The sequence below is a fragment of the Heterocephalus glaber genome, unplaced genomic scaffold, assembly GCF_053883595.1.
Source record: "Heterocephalus glaber isolate CG9 unplaced genomic scaffold, H.glaber_assembly_v1.0 deba00001773, whole genome shotgun sequence".
In the NCBI taxonomy this organism is placed as follows: domain Eukaryota; kingdom Metazoa; phylum Chordata; class Mammalia; order Rodentia; family Bathyergidae; genus Heterocephalus; species Heterocephalus glaber.
The window spans coordinates 10150016-10168079 of record NW_028258463.1 but is presented as its reverse complement, the minus strand read 5'-3'; the positions used below and the strand labels follow the sequence as shown (position 1 = coordinate 10168079).

Below are 18064 nucleotides of genomic sequence, written 5' to 3'. Positions count from 1 at the left end.
CGGGGAAAAGCACCTGGAGCCGGGGCCTCCGGAGGGAGCTGCGCGGCCTGAGGAGAAAAGGAAAAATTCCCTGCCGACGCGAAGCCGCGGGCGTCCGCCGGCGGGGTCGCGGCGCGGCCTCCCGAGCGGCCTGGCGGGGTGGGGCCGCGCCGCGTGTGGAAAGTGCGGGCGCGGACGCGGCGCGAGGGGCGGGGCGAGCGCGGGACAAAGGAGGCGGATTCGGAGCTGCGGCGCCCGCTCGGCCCGCGGGTGAGTGTTTCCAGGGCCCGGCCCGGCCGGGAGGGCGACGAGCCGGGGCGGCCCCCGCCGGGCGGGACCCCCAGTTCCCCGGGGCGGGGGGGGCGCGGCCCGCGCGGGCCCCCGAGGCCTGCGGCGCGGCTTGGGCCTGCGCGCGGTGCGGCCTGGAGCCCCGAGGGGGGCCGGACCCACGCGCGCGCCGCGACCCACGCGGGCCTGGGGCCGGGAGCGGTCCGCACCCCGCGGGAAGCTGCGCCCCCGACTCGGCCCAGGCGGGGCCCTGGGGACTCGGGCGTGGCTCGGAGCGGGGAGCGAAGGCCTCTGCGAGTGGGGGCCCGGGCCCGCGACCCCAGCCCCGGGCACTTCCGGGCCGTGTGGCTTGCAGACGAGTTCCTTAAACTCTCGCGAGCTCCCTTCTATCGTCTGTAAAGCGAGATAGCAGTGTAGGGGTCGTAGGGTTGTGGGGACTGGGCGAGCCAGATCGTGCCCTAAGTGCATCCGGTCTAAGGTAATTAATCATGCAACAAATGTGTCTGGAGTTCCTGTGCCAGGCATCGGGGATGGGTCCAGTGTGGACGCTTGTGCAGGCCCAGGGTTAAAATTTATATGCTAGCCCAGGAGAGCAGTCGTGGGAAAGTATAATCGATCGAGTGTGCTCCAGGAGCCCCTGGCGGCTTTTGTCTGGGCTCCCCCCTAGCAAGGCCTACCGGATGTTGACAGCTCCCGAAATATGAGCCAGGAGGGCAGATCCAGGTTGGACCGTTGAGAAAATAGAAACTTTCCGCACCAGTATTTGCATTATTCCTGGTGCTCCAGGGAGTTTCCTTAAGATGCAAAGAAGCAGAAAAGCACGTTTGTTGGCATAATGTTGGGTGAAAGTACTTCAGTAGTCGCAGAAGTTTGTTTGCCTTCTTTCTAAAGACGAATTTTTGTCTCTTTCCACCTTACCACTCGTGACGTACATTGATTTAGGGAACAAGCTCGCAGGCGTCCATGTTGAGAGCTGGTACTCCTAGGACCAAATTTATTAAGAGTTGAGCTAGGTGTTGGGAAGACGGTAAAAGATTAGATGGTCTCTGTTCCCTGGCAGATTTTAAAATTCCAAGAAACAGATTTTTGCAAACCTGATAAGAATACGGATAAGGGAACAGTTTATCGAGAAAGTGCCACTGAGGAAATAACTTCTGAAATGAGCTGTGAAGGAGGAATAAGAGTTCTCCAGAGAGACTCTCAAAATGTATTCCCAGCACTTTTGAAGCTGTTTACCAGCGTAAGAATGTGAAGTTCATTATCATAACCAGTTACATTTTGCTATGTTTTCAGGAAGAAAGCGCTGCTCTATTTGACTAGAAATTGTTATCCCAAAAGCAAAATAGAGCTGCTGGCCCGGGAGCTAGCTGTCAGTTTCTGGTAGGCCTTGTTGGGGTCACTCTGATAATACATCACATTCTATTGTCATTATTTTTTTATCAGTCTGAGTAAACGTTTACATGGCATCTGCAAAATGTTTTCCATATAAGACATAGCACAGTTATCATAAGCAAAAACCTAAAACTACATTTCTAATATTACTCTAAATATCCCCAGTAATTTGTTAGTCATTCAATTCTGATCAACCAAATGACCTACAAGAACTAGTTAAAATATGCAAAAGCCTTGATGCTGAGCAATAATAGTGAAGTAATTTTACTCAGAAATACCAATTAAACTACCCTATTCTTTAGGAAAACATTCTTTTATGCTTGCTGAGTTTTGATTCTCTTTTTTTTTCCTTTTTTTCCTTTTTTTTATTTTAGTGTCTCAGATTCATTCTTAAGGAACTGAGAACTTAATCTTCCAAAATGTCAAGTAAGTTTCAATTTTTCTATTTATCAATCTATGTTAATAAGAGACTAATGCCCTAGCAAGTGGGAATTCCAAAATACTCTCATTTTTTTTTTCTTCAAAACAGGACCATTGGTAGTTTTGTTGCATAGTATTATATCTCAGTTGTTTACAAGAAGTTATTTATTTTCTTTCAAACAGAAAGACCATCTTATGCCCCACCTCCCACCCCAGCTCCTGCAACAGTAAGTTTTAATTTTCTTGTTAATGTAATAGCCAAGTCTGGCCTTGATACAAAAACCCAGATGTCTTCCAGTGACAGTCACCCAATCATCACAGCTACAGGATGACAAATTCAGCCAAAAAACAGCACTTCCTACTAAATAAAATAACTCTGCATCTTACCTTGAACAAACCCCGACATTTTAAAACAACATACTGTGAAATTCCAGCCTCCTATGCTCTGCTTGCTTTTTTCTTACTGGGAACTAAGTGACAAGTCTTAACACTTCTTTATGGTTAATCTTCACTATTAAGAGTTTAAGTTGATATTGAGTGAATGCTCATTCTGGCTTTTTCTTTTTTTTTTTTTTTTTAAACCTAACCTTCAACTGGTTATATTTTTCATTCCTTTCTTGTCTGTATATGAAATTTGCATATTAAATCAAACAATAAAGCTTCTAGTTCTATAGCTACAGTCATTGTAACTTTTTTTTTTTTTTTTTTTGGTATGGGGATTGAACTCAGGACCTTGCGCTTGCGAGGCAGCACCACTGAGCTAAATCCCCGGCCCTGTAACTCTATTTTCAAGCTGTTCAAGTAAGGATTTCAGTATCTGTGGGTCAGATCTTGCTACTAAATTTTATTCCAGCCCATAAATTATATTTTATTGGTTCATGAGTTGATAACATTTCCAAGTGTTCCCATATCAGTTGTGAATTTATTTTTTCACTCAGCAAGCTCTGGCCCTGCTTGATGAGCATGTAAAATAATTGTCCGACCCACAAGTCAGATTTAACAGTAACAGTTCAGGCCTTGCTGAAATGACTTCCTTAATGGTTTTAGTGGGGGATTTTTTGGTTTTGTTTCTTTTTTTAAAAAACACTGTTAACCTGACCATATCCTACAAAATCGCTTAATAGCTGTTAGCTCTTCCTTCCATACCCCCTGCCACCTAAATTTCAGGCTAGTCTACTTTATACTGCTACTAAGTAGGTCCTTGTTTAACTTTGTTTTCTCCACTAGATAACGAGTCTTATTTACTAACCCTCAGATACATGTTTTAGTTCCATTGATCAATAATTTGTTTTTCCTTAATGAGATACTTTTAAAAAGCGATACTGTATAATATGTTCTCAGTTCAATTCCTGTAACACGCTCTCTAAAATTAATTCCAGTAGACCTTAAAGTCCTGTGCTTGGTTTGTTCTCTTCCCTGAGTCACAGAACATTTCTCAGCACCGTCTCCACGGCATCCTAGTGACTGCACAGGTGGAGGTGAACAGTGGAGGTTCGGACCTCCGAGAGCTAACCGTGTCCTTCATCCAGCTTTGGAAATGGTATCATAATGCTTCCGTTTCCGTTTCTTTAGTTCCCTGTTTTTCTCGAATTGTTGCCTCACGTTGAACAGTGATTCTCATTGTACTCTCATTGTCGTTCTGGTGGCAGTACTGCCCCTGACAGTGCATAACGTCTGAAGGACAGACTTGCCTTTTTTTGAGCTTAAAACCTTTCCAAAGCCACGGATCCCCTCCTGACTTCTCATCAGAAAGGAATTTTTTGCCTTTTTTAGTCACATTTCTGTATCATTATAATTTCACACTGACACACAAAATAGAGAAGACGAGGAATTAGAATGCCCACCAGAACAGGTGCTAAGTGAATCACTCTCCTTCCTTTTTTTCTTTTTGTTCCATTACTTCTGCCACCACCATCTTCACCACCTCCTCCCACTCAGCTGTACCACTCCAAGTGACATACGCTTCTTTTGTGCCTTTGATACTTCATCTGTGTTTTGCCTACTCAAATATGCTTAATTTGCGTCTTCTCTACTACATAGGCTAAAAATTGATCAGTTCTTTTTTCTCCTGGAAAGTATCAAATGTGCTATCTGCTTGAAATGTCTTTTGGACCCTAAGATATATATAGAGAGAGAAATATGTATACACATATAGTGGCATGTTTCTGAAAATTGTGTTTATTTTGTAACAAACTCAAGCTTAATTGGGATGTGTTAAATTCAGGACTGTTAATTGCATGTAAATGAAATTACTGTCACTTGTTTTGACTGCGTTCCATTAGGTAAACTTACCCTACTGTTGGTCTCTTTCCTATATTCTTCTTATGCATTTTGCCCTGATTTTCATGAACACTGGATGTCAATGTATTAACCACAAGGCCACTGTTATGTGAGAGCCCCTTTGTGATTATATCAACATATAATTCACAAAAACCAAGAATTCTGTTGCTGCAGCAAGCAGTCGTGTTTTGAAAGGGTGAGAGGTTTCAGGAAACTAGATGAAAAAAGCAGATTCAAGTCTTGTCAACTAGAAAAGTAGTTTTCATTAAGACTCAATCCAGAAGTTGCTCGTGATTGACCTATGGAAGATGGATCAAAGAAGAGATGGAGGAGAAACCATATAAAAGGATGACTGGGTTTAAAAGATCAGATAGTGCCCCAGAATGAAATCCATGCATTTCTTACAAGTCTTTGTTTTGAAATCATGTATGTGACATCCATTGACTCCAACGTACGTTCCTTTCTATTGACAACTCCTAGCTTCCTGATTTGAGTCTCTTCCTCATTTGTCACATTATATGAAATGACTTAGAACTGTCTTTGAAAAGCAGATCCATTTCTTGTGTTTGTTTTTATTAGATGAATACATTGGTGGCATCCACATAGCTGTCAAATAAATCATGTTTTGTTTTGCATCTAGTGTTTTCAGACTATTACGCTTGAAGCTTCCCTACCTCAGACATCATATATCGCTAAGTTATTGTCATACTACTGACCGTAAAGTAACCCAGAATGTTTGAAACACTTCAATGTATTGCTTACCTCAGAAAACAAGCCACACACATTCACATTTTCACAGATACCCCCACTCCCTGCAAAAAGAAAGAAAGAGAAAACACTTGTAGATCGATTTCTCAAATGAAAGAAAAATTTAATTTCCTCAATGAAGAAAAAAATCAATTGCAACACATCATTGCTTGTTGAAATTCAGGTTGCTTTTGCATGCCATATGCAGATCATTTTTCATTTCTGTGTTTTCCTCGTTTGAGCTCATTTCTCATTCGTGTTTTTGTCTCATTTGTTTCCATCAGCAAATGCCCAGCACACCAGGGTTTGTGGGATACAATCCATACAGTCATCTCGCCTACAACAACTACAGGCTGGGAGGGAACCCGGGCACCAACAGCCGGGTCACGGTAGGAGAATCAACTATTACAGCCTCCGGCAAACTGCTGGGATTGACCAGAAGCCTCCAGAATTAGGTCTTTTTGGATCATAAGCACAGCCATTTAAAAAAATCGAAACCTGGCTTTTCAGATATTTTAAACATCCATTGTACGATCTTAGACTTAAAAAAAAAAAACAGATTTGGATATGTATGCAGAAGAAAAGAAAAGTCCATTATGTTTGGTGGTTGGCAGGGATGGAACCCGGGTCACCTAATGCTTATGCTCTATGTAGTGGACAAGCTGAGAGTTTCACTGTGGTTTAATCATTTTTGAAATGAAGAGTATCTTTCATTTTTTTCTAAGGTAATTGGCGTTAGTCACAAGGACTCTTCTTAGCCAAGGCTGGGCTCTCAGAGCTGGCTTTTTCAGGGCTGGAAAGCTTTTCGCCAGCCTGCCAGTCTGAATTGCTGCACATAGTGATTTGTCTTTTGGATTTAATAGTTGACCTTCTGAGACTCATTTCTCCCAGTTGAAAAGAGAAAAAAGACTTTAATGTCACTTCAAAGAATTGCAGGATAAAAATTGAATGAAAGTAATGTAAAGTGTCAGGTTAGATATGTACAACCGGAAGTACATTTCCAGTCCGTACTACTAAGGATATGATTTCCAAAACTCGGGATGTCTCATTTAAGGGGCCAATCTAAGATAATCAAAATTGGATGGTATACTTCAAAGTTTTTATTTTACAATTATCTTAAACTCCATTTACTTAAGTTTAGGTAACAAATGAAAATAAATCCAAAAGTCAAATACCTACCAGCACTGGAATGTGGTATTGGTGAAAATATATGCAACCCAGAATGGCTGTAGACCTTTTAACACCTGGTTTTTGTTTGTTGTGTTGATAAATAATAAATAAGTGCCTTCAATTAATGTAACTTCAGAAAACCCTCTCACCCTGTAGTAAGTACAGTTGAAGCTCGTAACAGACTGTATGTCTATCTTGGTAAGCACATTGCTTAGCTTGATAGATTTTGTTTGTCTAAATTTTTCATTGTTCTGCATAATTTGTACTTCATAAGCATATCAAGTTGTATGTGCCATGCATATTTCATGGTATCTGAACAAAGAACCCGCCAAAGCGTGTTGATGTATGCATTTCACCATGCATACAGTTTATGTGCATCAGTACGATTCGCCCCCGGCCTAAACGTGTTGTTTCACAAGTGTTGTGGGTGGCAAGGTTATCAAATGATAAACAGCATTTCAATTCAAACCATGAACAGAATCAATTTCAGATCATTCGTGTTAATGCATTTATTTATTCATGGGCAGTCAATGAGAATGATTATATTTAATAGCTCTATACAGTCAGCTCTTGATTATCTGTGTTAACGGGATGGGACTAGAAACCACGCTACAGCGATAACTTGGCTTTGGTGTGCGTGTGTGAGACCGTGAGCATTTCCCTCCTAACTTGGGTTCAGTGGAGACCTCCTAGGAAGAGGAAAGTTCCCAGGCCCGGTCCTTCTCCCTTTCCCCTTCCTGTCCTTTCCAGAGAAGGTAAGAATCCCCCAGCACTTGGAGTGAGTAGGTTGGTATAGGAGAGTTGTGTCCATGGGACATTTTGTGTTTTGGTTCTTTGTGGTTGTTGGTTGTTTTCTTTGTATTACCCTCTTAACCCCAGCTTGAAGGGTAATGAAAACTGCTGTGCCAAGGGCCTAGGAAATGTAGGGGTTTCGCTCTGTCTTTTGTGAGTCTCTAATTTCAGCTGTGTTAGGGTTCCTCAGTTTTGACTGCCTGTAAGATGGACCCAGTTACGCACATCGCGAGGGGCAGTAGAGTCCTGTTTGGTCTTGTTTTCCGCAGGCAGGCCCTACGTAGAGCGGGAGCTTCCTGTGGACCACACAGAACGTGGGGTCCCCAAGGGCTCCGGCCGCTTGGGTGGTTTTCCGGAAGTCAGTACTTTCTGTCATAGCTGGGTGACACCTTTTGGACTGTGTGTGACAGCTGAGTTGCAGCTCCGTCCCTGTCAATTCTTTACTCGATGATGATTAACGTTCTCTTAGGTACAAGTGTACAAAGAGATTGAGGCTAGGTGTGAAAATGGCCTGTTTCCCTACTGTAGTGAAAATTCTGTCTCAGAAGAAAACCCTAACCTAAGACCTCACAGCAAAAGAGCTAAGAATTGGGAAGACAACACAGAGCTGAGTAAGGAACAGTTCCAGCAGGTGTCAGGATTTTTCTCCCCGACTCACTGCAAATTGGAAACAGAAAATCGCAAAGAGGAAGAGGTGCTGATAAGAGTGGGCTTCCTGACAGCAGCAAGCAGAGCAGCTTTGGGAAGGGACCTGCAGGCGCTCCCCTGAGCCAGAGCAGCAGCGGCAGGTGCGCTGTCTCGACTGGCGGCAAAGCAGTGGTGTTCCCATGACTCCAGGGAAGGGGTTCGTTGGTGTGTTCGGTGTGCTTGTCATTGTCATTGTCATTGTCAGGGCTGAGGACATTGTAGGAAGTTGTCTGTCTGACAGGTTAAATAAATCAACTACAACCCCCTCAAACCAGTCGCAATTTAACTTTTTAACATTTTGGATATTTGGTGAGGGTTTTGTTTTTTCGTTTCTTGCAGTTGTGAGTTACTGGCCAGTGGTATGAAAACAGGACTTCAGCATGTAATGATTTGTGTGCCTTTCTGTGGAGAAAGAAGGAGAAATGAGCAAACCCACTAATGTTATAAACTGAGTCTTTGAAAAATACCAAACAGAAAATAGGACTGTATTTTGTTTTAAAGTGTTTTAATTCATACCTAAAGTTTAAAAGCATAAGCATTTTAGATTTCTTTACCTCTTAATTTTTTAGAAACTAGGTAATGATGGTCTGCCGCCTCCAATGGGGGCACAGATATTTGCAGCCCACCGTGTGGGGCTGTGGAGGTTGGTCTGGGATCTGAGTTGAAAACACTTTCCCAGAGCTTCGTGCACTTGGGCGTCCTCCTGCCGTGAAGCCCTGACACTGGGCTGGCTATAGGACCGACCTTCCCTGAGAACCTCGGCCCGATGCGGCTGACACTTCCATCCCAGTGGCGGGGGCACCGCCCTGCTAGCCCCTGAGCCCCGGGATGGAGTGGGGTGCGGGCCCTGGAGGGAAGAAACAGCCACTCGGGCCTCTGACAAGCCTTGGCCAGGCCGAGTCTTGGTGATTCGAGTAAAGCCAGCACTTCTTCCCCAGCCTGCAGGGAGACTCGGTCATGTGCTTTTCTCGTCCTGGGTCCCTCCTGAAGTGCGGCCATGTGAGCTTAGGGGAAGCCAAGGAGTTAGGGACAGCTGCTGTGGGCCTGGCGGCCTTGTCTGGTGCCCCTGCCAAGCAGGTCCACTATCACCTGCCAAGACCTCAGCCCAGACCAGGAATTGACTTTTCACGTGTCCTGTTCCCTCTGTTTATCCTCTCTCACTCGCTTTCTTTACCTTTTCAAAGAGAGGTTTTTCGGTGTCTCCTTCCCCTCCTTTCTTCTGCCTCCTCCTTCCTGGACATCCCATCTTTCCCTGTTTGTACTCCTCCAGAACAAATATATGTACTGGGTTGGGGTTCTTCGTGGAAGGCCTCAGAAATCAGCCTGCCTGCGTGCCGTGTTCCCGGGGCCTTGCTCCCGAGGATGAGGACAGAGTCCCCCGGTGAGGACCCTAGGGACAGGCAGAGCCCTCGGATGAGCAGAATTCCTGTGCATTTGCCTTCGTCCTGGGGCGGTAGTTTCTGTGGGTGCCCGCAGGAGCGCGGCCGGGTAGCGGTGTGTGAGTGCAGAGCGCGGAGGCGCGACGTCTGCTGCAGATAATCAAGTGTTGACTGTATGCGCAGTGACAGTGGGGCACAGCAAGGGTGCGGGTAACGGGTAACGTCCTCCGTGTGAGACGTTCGCTCTCTAGGCGCAGTTTCGGTGTGTAGGTGATTATGTAATACTTCATTTGTTCTTACAGCCGGGTTGTTGTCAGAGCAGTGGCAGTAAACTGCCAAGTAAACTCTAAAAGTCACGTGCTGAAAGTCCTTTTCCTTTGATGTGAACATTTCTGAATTCGCAGTGATAGCTATTTTCCGTGGAGAAAATATAAGACTCTTGTTCCCATGGACGAGTAGAAGAAAGGCGCAATAGAATTTTTAAGGGGCTCTCTCTGTTTCTCAGGTTGCCAGTGAGCTCCTTGCAGTTGAATAATGAGTGTATTTAACTCTTTTGTAGGCATCCTCTGGTATTACGATTCCAAAACCCCCAAAGCCACCAGATAAGCCGCTGATGCCCTACATGAGGTACAGCAGAAAGGTAGGCACCCGGGCGGGGGTGCTGGGGCGCCGCTGCCTCCAGGGGCTTGTGCGGCCTGTGGGGGCAGGCGTGGCAGGGACGCGTGTGGGCAGGGACGCTCGAGGAGCCCCTGGAACTGACGTCCAGTAAGAGAGGGTGATTAAATAAAGTTCATTCCTTAAGACAGAACGCTCTGCCCCCATCAAAGTGACATGCTGTGTGGGAGATGGAATGACAGGAGGACACTGCTGTGTGCAGAAGGAACACAAGCCGCTATCTGTTGATACTTCATTTTTATAAAAATAATAGCAGCAGCTGCATGTTGGTTGGGGGAAAACAGCCTGGAAAACAGTGGCTACCTGTAAGCAGTAAGCTTATAGGAGTTCTTACTTCTTTACATTTCCTTGAATTTTCCAAAATTTTGATGATGAATCTACATTACACTTAAAAATATACCCAGTAGGGCCGGGGATTTAGCTCAGTGGTTCCACTGCCTGCCTCACAAGCACAAGGACCCGAGTTTGATCCCTGGCACCAAAAAAATACACACACACACACACACACACACACACACACACACAGTATCTTTATTAAAAGAAAGTGCATATTAATCACTATTTAAAAATTTCTTACATACTGGTCACACCATTACATACATATTTGATAATGTGCTGATACATTATGTTATGCAGATTAACCACTGTCCTCCCAGTCCACTTGTAGACTGGCTACTACCTTGTCTCCAGTGTCTGCCTGGCTGGAGCCGTTCTGGGCAGTCACGTTGAAGTATCTGTGAGTGAAGGGACGTGATGTCTGAGGTCTGCCTCTAAATATCTGCTGGGATAGCTCAGTGCCATGCACATACAGTCCCAGCCACTGGGGAGGCTGAGGCAGGAGGATCACTTGAGGCCAGGTGTTCAAGGCCAGCCTGGACAACACAGAGAGATGCTGTCTCAAACAAACAGTCCAGTAATGTGAAAATGGAGTGAGATCAGCCAGCTGTCGCTAACCATTGAGGCTGGTTGATGAGGAATTTGATGCTATCCTCTCTACTTTTGTTGATGTTTAAAAGTTTTATATGAGTATTTTTCAATGTCTGCATGTTTAGTATCAGTATTGAAATTTCACCTGTTTGCTTTTAAGGTCTGGGACCAAGTAAAGGCTTCCAACCCTGACCTAAAGTTGTGGGAGATTGGCAAGATTATTGGTGGCATGTGGCGAGATCTCACTGATGAAGAGAAACAAGAATATTTAAACGAATACGAAGCAGAAAAGGTAGGGTGGGGACCAGAGCACAGGTGGCGTGGACAGGGTGTAAAGTGCGTCTGTCGCTTCTCTCCCCGGCCGCAGACCCCTGTCCGTACAGCAGTTACCTCTCCTCCTCCTGGCTTGCGGTGCCCTTGGTACTCAGGCCGGGTGCGCAGTGCCCTGCCCCGGCCTAACTCGACCGCACGCCTTCCCTTTCAGATAGAGTACAATGAATCTATGAAGGCTTACCATAACTCCCCCGCGTACCTTGCATACATCAATGCAAAAAGCCGAGCAGAAGCTGCACTAGAGGAGGAGAGCCGGCAGAGACAGTCGCGCATGGAGAAAGGGGAACCTTACATGAGCATCCAGCCTGCGGAAGACCCAGACGGTGAGAGAGGGAACAACATGGGGCTTTGTGTGCTTCCTCTTAAAGTAGGAGACAGCCCTTCAGTTTCGGTTTTTAGTTTGTAATAGAAAAGCGTAATTGAAGTGCATGTTGGTAGATTGTTTCGAGTAAGAGTTTTATGTGAATTTCCCATGAGAAAAAGACATCATTTTCATTCTAGAAAGTAGTAAAAACTGTCTTTGTGGTTTATCAAAATCCCTGTGTTCGGGACACCTGAAAGGTTTTTGAATCACAATGGGAGTTTTGCCTGCTTTGTTATCCTCAGCACCAGAAAAAAGAAGCAAAAGGACACAGCTAAGTGCCATCTGGTTGTATCCAGTTTCCTTATTGGTTCCCCAAATTTGCTAAGAAAAGCTCTTCAGGGAAAATGTCGATGAGTGGAGAGAAGCACTTTGAGGTCTTCCAGTTAATTCTGCAGCCCACTAGGAATTTATGGGCAGCTCCCAAGGGCACAGACGAGCACAGGCCACACAGGGCAGAGTGTCCTGGCCAGGACCGCTGAGCAGGGCACCGCCCGGTCCTCTGCAGCCAGGTGGGAAGACTCACATCTCCACGCCTGCAGCCTGAGCTCTCTGGAAAAGGTTGGAGGCTCCAGCTGTAACCTGCAGAAACACCACGGACATAACTTCAGATCCCACTACAAAGCAGCAGGCACAGAGAAGATACTCAGCTTTTCTTTAAAGGAGAAACCAGTGAAGGAGGAAATAGTAGTATCAACTAAAGATGTGAATAAATTGCCCTTAAAAAGAGGGACAACGAAAATGAGTTTTTTAAAGAATGGCTGAGTTACTGACAAATGCCCTCATCGACACAAACAATAGACTACCAGCATGGAGACTGGATTATGGAGTGGAGATAATATTGAGTGTTAAACAGACTCAGCAGTGCCAAAGACGCTAACATGTACAAACTTGAATTCCACTACAGTGATTGGTAATGGAAGAAAAACTTACAAAACTGAAAAATAGACAGCAGATCTGTACCAGAGAACCAAAAAGCCGGTAACAGAAGCTGTAAGAGCCAGAAGAGTCTTGCATGAGTAGAGGGTAACAGCGTTAATCCCAGCACTCTGGGAGGCAGAAGCAGGAGGACCCCGAGGTCTAGACTGCCCTGGGCAACTTAGTGTCTTAGCAAGACCTGTCTCAAAATATAAAAGTGGGACTGGGGCACAGCTCAATGTAAAGGCCCCGGGTTCAATCCCTAGTACCACCAAAAAAATAAAAAACAGTATGAAATTGAAAAGGAATGAAAAGGTTCACTCAGAAACAGTCTCAAACCCCTGCTCATTGGGTTTTTAAGAGAGGTCTTAGTCAGCTGGTAAGAGAGGGCACAAAGATGTGGTAGTGACTTTAGATCCTGAACTTCCTCCCTCGGAGAAAACCAGGACACGGGCGTGCTGCCCAGGGCGGAGGCTGCCTGGCGTCACATGGTCCCTGAGAGCCGTGCCTTGATGCGCGCGAGGCCAGGCCGGACGGCTGTGTGCGGTGCCCCTGTGGAGACTGGCCACAGCCCCGGCAGGCTCTGCCCAGATTCCGAGCTGGCGCGGGGGTGAAGAAGTGATGATGGAGTTCCCACAACTCTGTCTCCAGGAGCATGGCTAAGGAAAGTGCCGCCTTCTTAAATGCAAGGCCAGGGTGAAGCAGGACATGGTGCAGGTTCTTATCGAGTATGTAAAGCACAGATAGAAGCGGGCGGCTGGAAGACACCCTGCCGTGCCAGCGACAGCTACGCACACGCACGTGTGTGCAGTGACAGAAAGGGCGCATAGATTGGGGGTCAAACCTACCTACCTTCCTTCCCTCCCTCCTTCCTTCCCTCCTTCCCTCCTTCCTTCCTTCCTTCCTTCCTTCCTTCCTTCCTTCCTTCCTTCCCTCCCTCCCTCCCTCCTTCCTTCCTTCCTTCCTTCCTTCCCTCCTTCCCTCCTTCCCTCCTTCCCTCCTTCCCTCCCTCCCTCCCTCCTTCCTTCCTTCCTTCCTATGGAATAACTTCTGGCCTTCACCGTGTTTTGACCTGGTGAAGTGAGTCTTGCTACAGGCGGTGTTCCAGAGCTGTGAGAGGCGATGGTGCGTGCAGAGGGCTGCATTCGCTCATCTCAGAGCCTCAGCTGGCCCAGCGGGAGCTGTTAAGACCTTAAATCACTGCCGAGCGTGCAGCATTCGCAGCATTTCAGCCGCAGCCCCCTTCCCGTGGATTCCAAAGCCAAAGGCTGGTGCACGACGCCCTCGCTGGGTTCCACCGAGCCCTTGCCACGTCACCGCTTCTGGCGATGCAGGATGCAGTGTCGGCATCCTGGCACACTGCTGCTCGCGGTTACTGGCCACCTCGTTTCCAGAACATCTTGTTCATTCCAGATTACGATGACGGCTTCTCCATGAAGCACACAGCCACCGCCCGTTTCCAGAGGAACCACCGCCTCATCAGCGAGATCCTCAGCGAGAGCGTAGTGCCAGACGTCCGGTCCGTCGTCACCACAGCTAGAATGCAGGTCCTCAAGCGCCAGGTCCAGTCCCTCATGGTCCACCAGGTAAGGGCATCAGACACCCGCGCAGAGATGCACCTGTGAAACAGCAGCCTGGCCTGGCCTGACCTGGGCTCCGCCCCTGGTGGCTCGGCACACTTTTGGTTGGTGACTGCAGCAGAGCCATGCATCGGAAGGTGCATCCAGTGGGAGAACTTGGAGGAAGCTGCCCACCCTCACTGCTCTGCTAAATGCTTTTGCCAGAGAAATTGCTCAGTCCTGGAACATTGTTCTTGAACATTTACTTTATTAATCATGGGTATCCCTCTGTGTTGCATTTTATATTTTCTAAATGGTAGCTAGACTCATAGAACAAATGATCTCAGTTAAAAATGCAAAACATTATTTATCACACTGCTTGACCATATGGACTGTTAAAAACTGAGGGGTATTTTCCGTGTCTGACGTTTGCTGCAGAGAAAATAAGTAATTGTAAAAGCTGATCATGTGTCTTACAGCGAAAACTGGAAGCTGAACTTCTTCAAATAGAGGAGCGGCACCAGGAAAAGAAGAGGAAATTCCTGGAAAGCACAGACTCGTTCAACAATGAACTTAAAAGGGTACCCAGCTACTGTGTTCACTGTACCTTCATCTCTGCACCTGCTACTTTTATTTTCCTTGTTCTTTTCTCCAGGATAATGTTTTTATTGAATCTTGCTCACTTTGAAACAGGGTTGACTTCACTATCTAATCTGTAACATTTCTGCTTTATAAAAGTATTCCCATTTTTTGGAAAGAGTTCAATAAATTTGAAAGATCATATCATAAATACATGTCCTAGGCCCATAGATGCTAGAGCTCTCGAAGTTTTTAAACTCCTACACAGTCGTTCATTGTTTTTATGTCATTAGAATTTACTCATCAAACTTTTTTCTTTTTTGGTACCGGGCATCGAACTCGGGTCCTTGCACTTGCGCGGCAGGTGCCAGAACCACTGAGCTAAATCCCCAGCCCTCATCAAACTTTTTTTTTTTGGTATCAGGAATCGAACCCGGGACCTTGCGCTAACCACTGAGCTAAATCCCTGGCCCCCTCCTCAACGTTTTTTTTTTTTTTTTTTGGTACCAGGGATCAAACTTGGGTCCTTGTGCTTTGAAGGCAGGCGGTGGAACCACTGAGCTAAATCCCCGGCCCTCTCACCAAACTTTTAATACAGCTTGCACTTTGTGTTAAATCTAATGTTTGGTGCCCAGAAATATAACCCGGAAACATTGTGTTTAATCCCATCTCCAGCATCACCTCCCCACCCGGACGGGATGTTTGCTGTTACATTTCGGCTGCTCCAGCAGCTTCCTCATCCTCGAGACAGGAGCGTCTCCGGGAAGACCCAGAACCCTGTGTTTGCCCCCCATACACATATATGTATTTCATAGGCAAGAAAACCCGGTTTTGAAACCGTTTATCTCATTCCAGAATTCTTTGAGGGGGGGTGGGCCGGGTACCGGGGATCGAACTTGGGTCCTTTCATTCCAGAATTCTAAGGAAAGACCTTTGCTAACAGCAGCATCTCTTGTTTTGTCTTCCTGACCCCTAGCTGTGCGGTCTGAAGGTGGAAGTGGATATGGAGAAGATCGCAGCGGAAATCGCCCAGGCCGAGGAGCAGGCCCGCAAGAGGCAGGAGGAGAGGGAGAAGGAGGTGGCCGAGCAGGCGGAGCGCAGCCAGGGCAGCCTGGCCCCCGAGGAGGAGCCCGCGGCCGGTAAGGCTGAGGAGAAGAAGGACGACGAGAGCATCCCGATGGACACAGGTAGCAGGGCGTGGGCCGGGGCGCTCCACGAGTTGGCCGCCTCTTTCTGTGGCTGGCGGGTGGGATTGAAGCCAGAGCCTTTGCTGAGCGATGGCCGAAGCCCCAGGGTTTTCTCTTTGCCGCTGCTGAGGAGTGGAGCCCCATGCTGGACTTCCCCGGAGTCGGTTACTGTCCAGGCCCCTCGACTCCGGGGAGCTGTTGCGCCTCATTTCCTCTTTGGAAGCACTTTACTGCCTGCCTCTCGGAGCGCGTTTTGGTGCTCGATCCGACACAGTGTTTGCGCTTGGTGTTTCAACCTTCCTTACTAATGTTGTTTACATCAGACCCGGTCGTGGTCCTTAAGACTGCTTGCTGTCCTGGGATAGCGTCTGGCAAGGTAAAGCCTTCAAGCCAAACCCACCCACCGCCTCTGTTGTCGCCTTACTGAAGCACAGCCCTGCCAGTGTGTTTGCATGTTAGACATGGCTACCTGCAGGCCACAGCAGCAGAGCTGAGTAGATTGAGTAGATTGGACAAAGACTGCCAGCTCTATCCTAGAAAAACATACTTCCAGGTGCACCGATTGTGCTGAGCCAAAGCATCCCTTGGGTGAGCATGCGTGTAAAGCTCACGTTCACTCCCGGGCAGGCTGATAGCTGCCTGGCACTGCATGAGGCCCTGACCTTCCGGCACTGTTCCAGCTGCACAGGACGGAGGCGAAGTTTGGGGGACACAAGCAGAGGCTCCTGACCATGGGGGGCGGGTAGCCACTCTCTGTGCTCAAGTGACAGCTGTCTAGAAAGCATTACATGGAATAGAACCATTTCTGCCAGGCACTTCTACAGAATTTAATTCAGCAGATTCACATTTCAGATAATCAGGCTTTAAGTTCCATCACCTGAGCCTCTTTCTATTTTTTATGAGCGTGTTTTTACCTTACATTTGACACATGCGCACATTTTTTTGTGGTTGAAGCAAGAATTTGAGAATCCAGCTAAGGCTCTTTGCTCATTTTGCAGCTAGACAGCACGCGGTCCTTTGCGCTGTCCTCTCATCTTTACAGGGACTGCGTTCTGCAGGCCCGTGGGTCCTCAGCTCCGGGCTGACAGCGCGAGGGGAAAATGAAGAAAACCCAGGCCTCGGGCAAAAACTTGATGCTCTGAATTTCTTATGGGAAGCAACCCAGCATGCCTTTCAGCAAAGCATCCCAAATCCCAGCTTGATAGTTTCCACACTTGCTTTCTCAGCTAACCCAAAGTACTGCCAGAGAGCAATCTCCAAGTCAGATATATAATTACAACTTTGCTACTAGTGACATTTTTAACTTAGGCAAATGAAGTGAAATTAATTTTAATGATATTTTAGTTAACACAGCATGTCCTAAATAGTCACCATGTTAATCAGCGTCTTTAAATGGGCATTTTTTCATTTTGATAGTCATTGAAATGCAACGTTTAGTCGGCATTTAGGCTTGAGAAACTTAGAGCCGAGAAGCAGCTTCTCGTACCCTGGGTTGGCCCAGATGCGTGTAAGCTTCCTCTGTCTCCCTGGCTCCTGCAGGGCACCTCAGCCGCGCTGAACTGGCTGGTGGCTGCCCTGTGGGACAGCGCAGGGCAGTCTGTCCCAGGAACTGACGGGACAGATATGTGATTGCAGAGGAGACACACCTTGAAGAGGCCACGGAGAGCCAGCAGAACGGGGAGGAGGGCACGTCTACGCCCGAGGACAAGGAAAGCGGCCAGGAAGGCGTCGACAGCATGGCGGAGGAGGGGACCAGCGACAGCAACACCGGCTCAGAGAGCAACAGCGCCACTGTGGAGGAGCCACCCACAGACCCCCTCCCGGAAGACGAGAAAAAGGAATAAATGTTGCCTTGTTTTATGTGTCCTAAATACTTTTTTAAATGAAAAATGTTTTTTTGGTTTTCATGGTGTTGCGTGGTCTATGTATTCATTTTTTCTTGTCCATATCACACCACCAAAGGCTTTTGGACCATGAGCGTCAGAGCCTAAGGCACAGCCACCTTTCTGAGGTTGTGAAGATGACTCTTGTCTTTGGAATCTGTCGCTGGCCCTCGACTGCTGAAGGCCTTGGAATCTACATTGAGAGACACCACCTCTCCGGAGTTACCTTCGATGCTGCAGAACCTCCTTACAATGCCTTCTCAGCTCACTCGGTGCTTACCAGAGCCATAGCTTTAAACCTGCCCCGTCCCCTCCTGTGACCCGAGAACACAGTTGTGCAGAGGCCGGTGTGTTTGCTTCCCCTTTTGGCTTTTAGTCCCTGTTGGGTACGTAGAGCTGTGTTACGGGGTAGAACACAGCCGGCGGCAAACTGCACTTGGGTGGTCCTGACCCAAATGCGGTGTCTGCCTTCAGGGTAGTCACTGGCTGGTGGAGTAGTCATGGAGTG

The 18064-nt window shown here is 47.2% G+C and overlaps 1 protein-coding gene across 5 annotated transcripts; it reads left to right on the top strand.

Moving 5' to 3' along the window:
- The first annotated feature begins 110 nt into the window (after positions 1-110).
- Smarce1 (SWI/SNF related BAF chromatin remodeling complex subunit E1) lies at positions 111-17584 on the top strand. Of its 5 annotated transcripts, none has more exons than XM_087202549.1 (11): positions 111-249; positions 2034-2085; positions 2263-2306; positions 5391-5495; positions 9694-9774; positions 10897-11028; positions 11221-11392; positions 13762-13934; positions 14387-14488; positions 15463-15673; positions 17309-17584. In XM_087202549.1, exons 2-11 carry the CDS (start codon positions 2079-2081, stop codon positions 17515-17517), a joined length of 1236 nt encoding a protein of 411 aa, XP_087058675.1. In that variant the 5' UTR covers positions 111-249; positions 2034-2078; the 3' UTR covers positions 17518-17584. The 5 variants fall into 5 exon arrangements, with proteins under 5 accessions (XP_087058675.1, XP_087058678.1, XP_087058677.1 ...); XM_087202550.1 differs by lacking the exon at positions 111-249 and adding an exon at positions 610-745; XM_087202552.1 differs by lacking the exon at positions 5391-5495.
- The last annotated feature ends 480 nt before the right edge of the window (positions 17585-18064 follow it).

Coding starts and splice junctions, on each gene's coding strand:
- Smarce1 (XM_087202549.1), top strand. Junction 9,775..10,896: donor ACATGAGGTACAGCAGAAAG/GTAGGCACCCGG, acceptor TTTGCTTTTAAG/GTCTGGGACCAAGTAAAGGC. Junction 14,489..15,462: donor TCAACAATGAACTTAAAAGG/GTACCCAGCTAC, acceptor CCTGACCCCTAG/CTGTGCGGTCTGAAGGTGGA.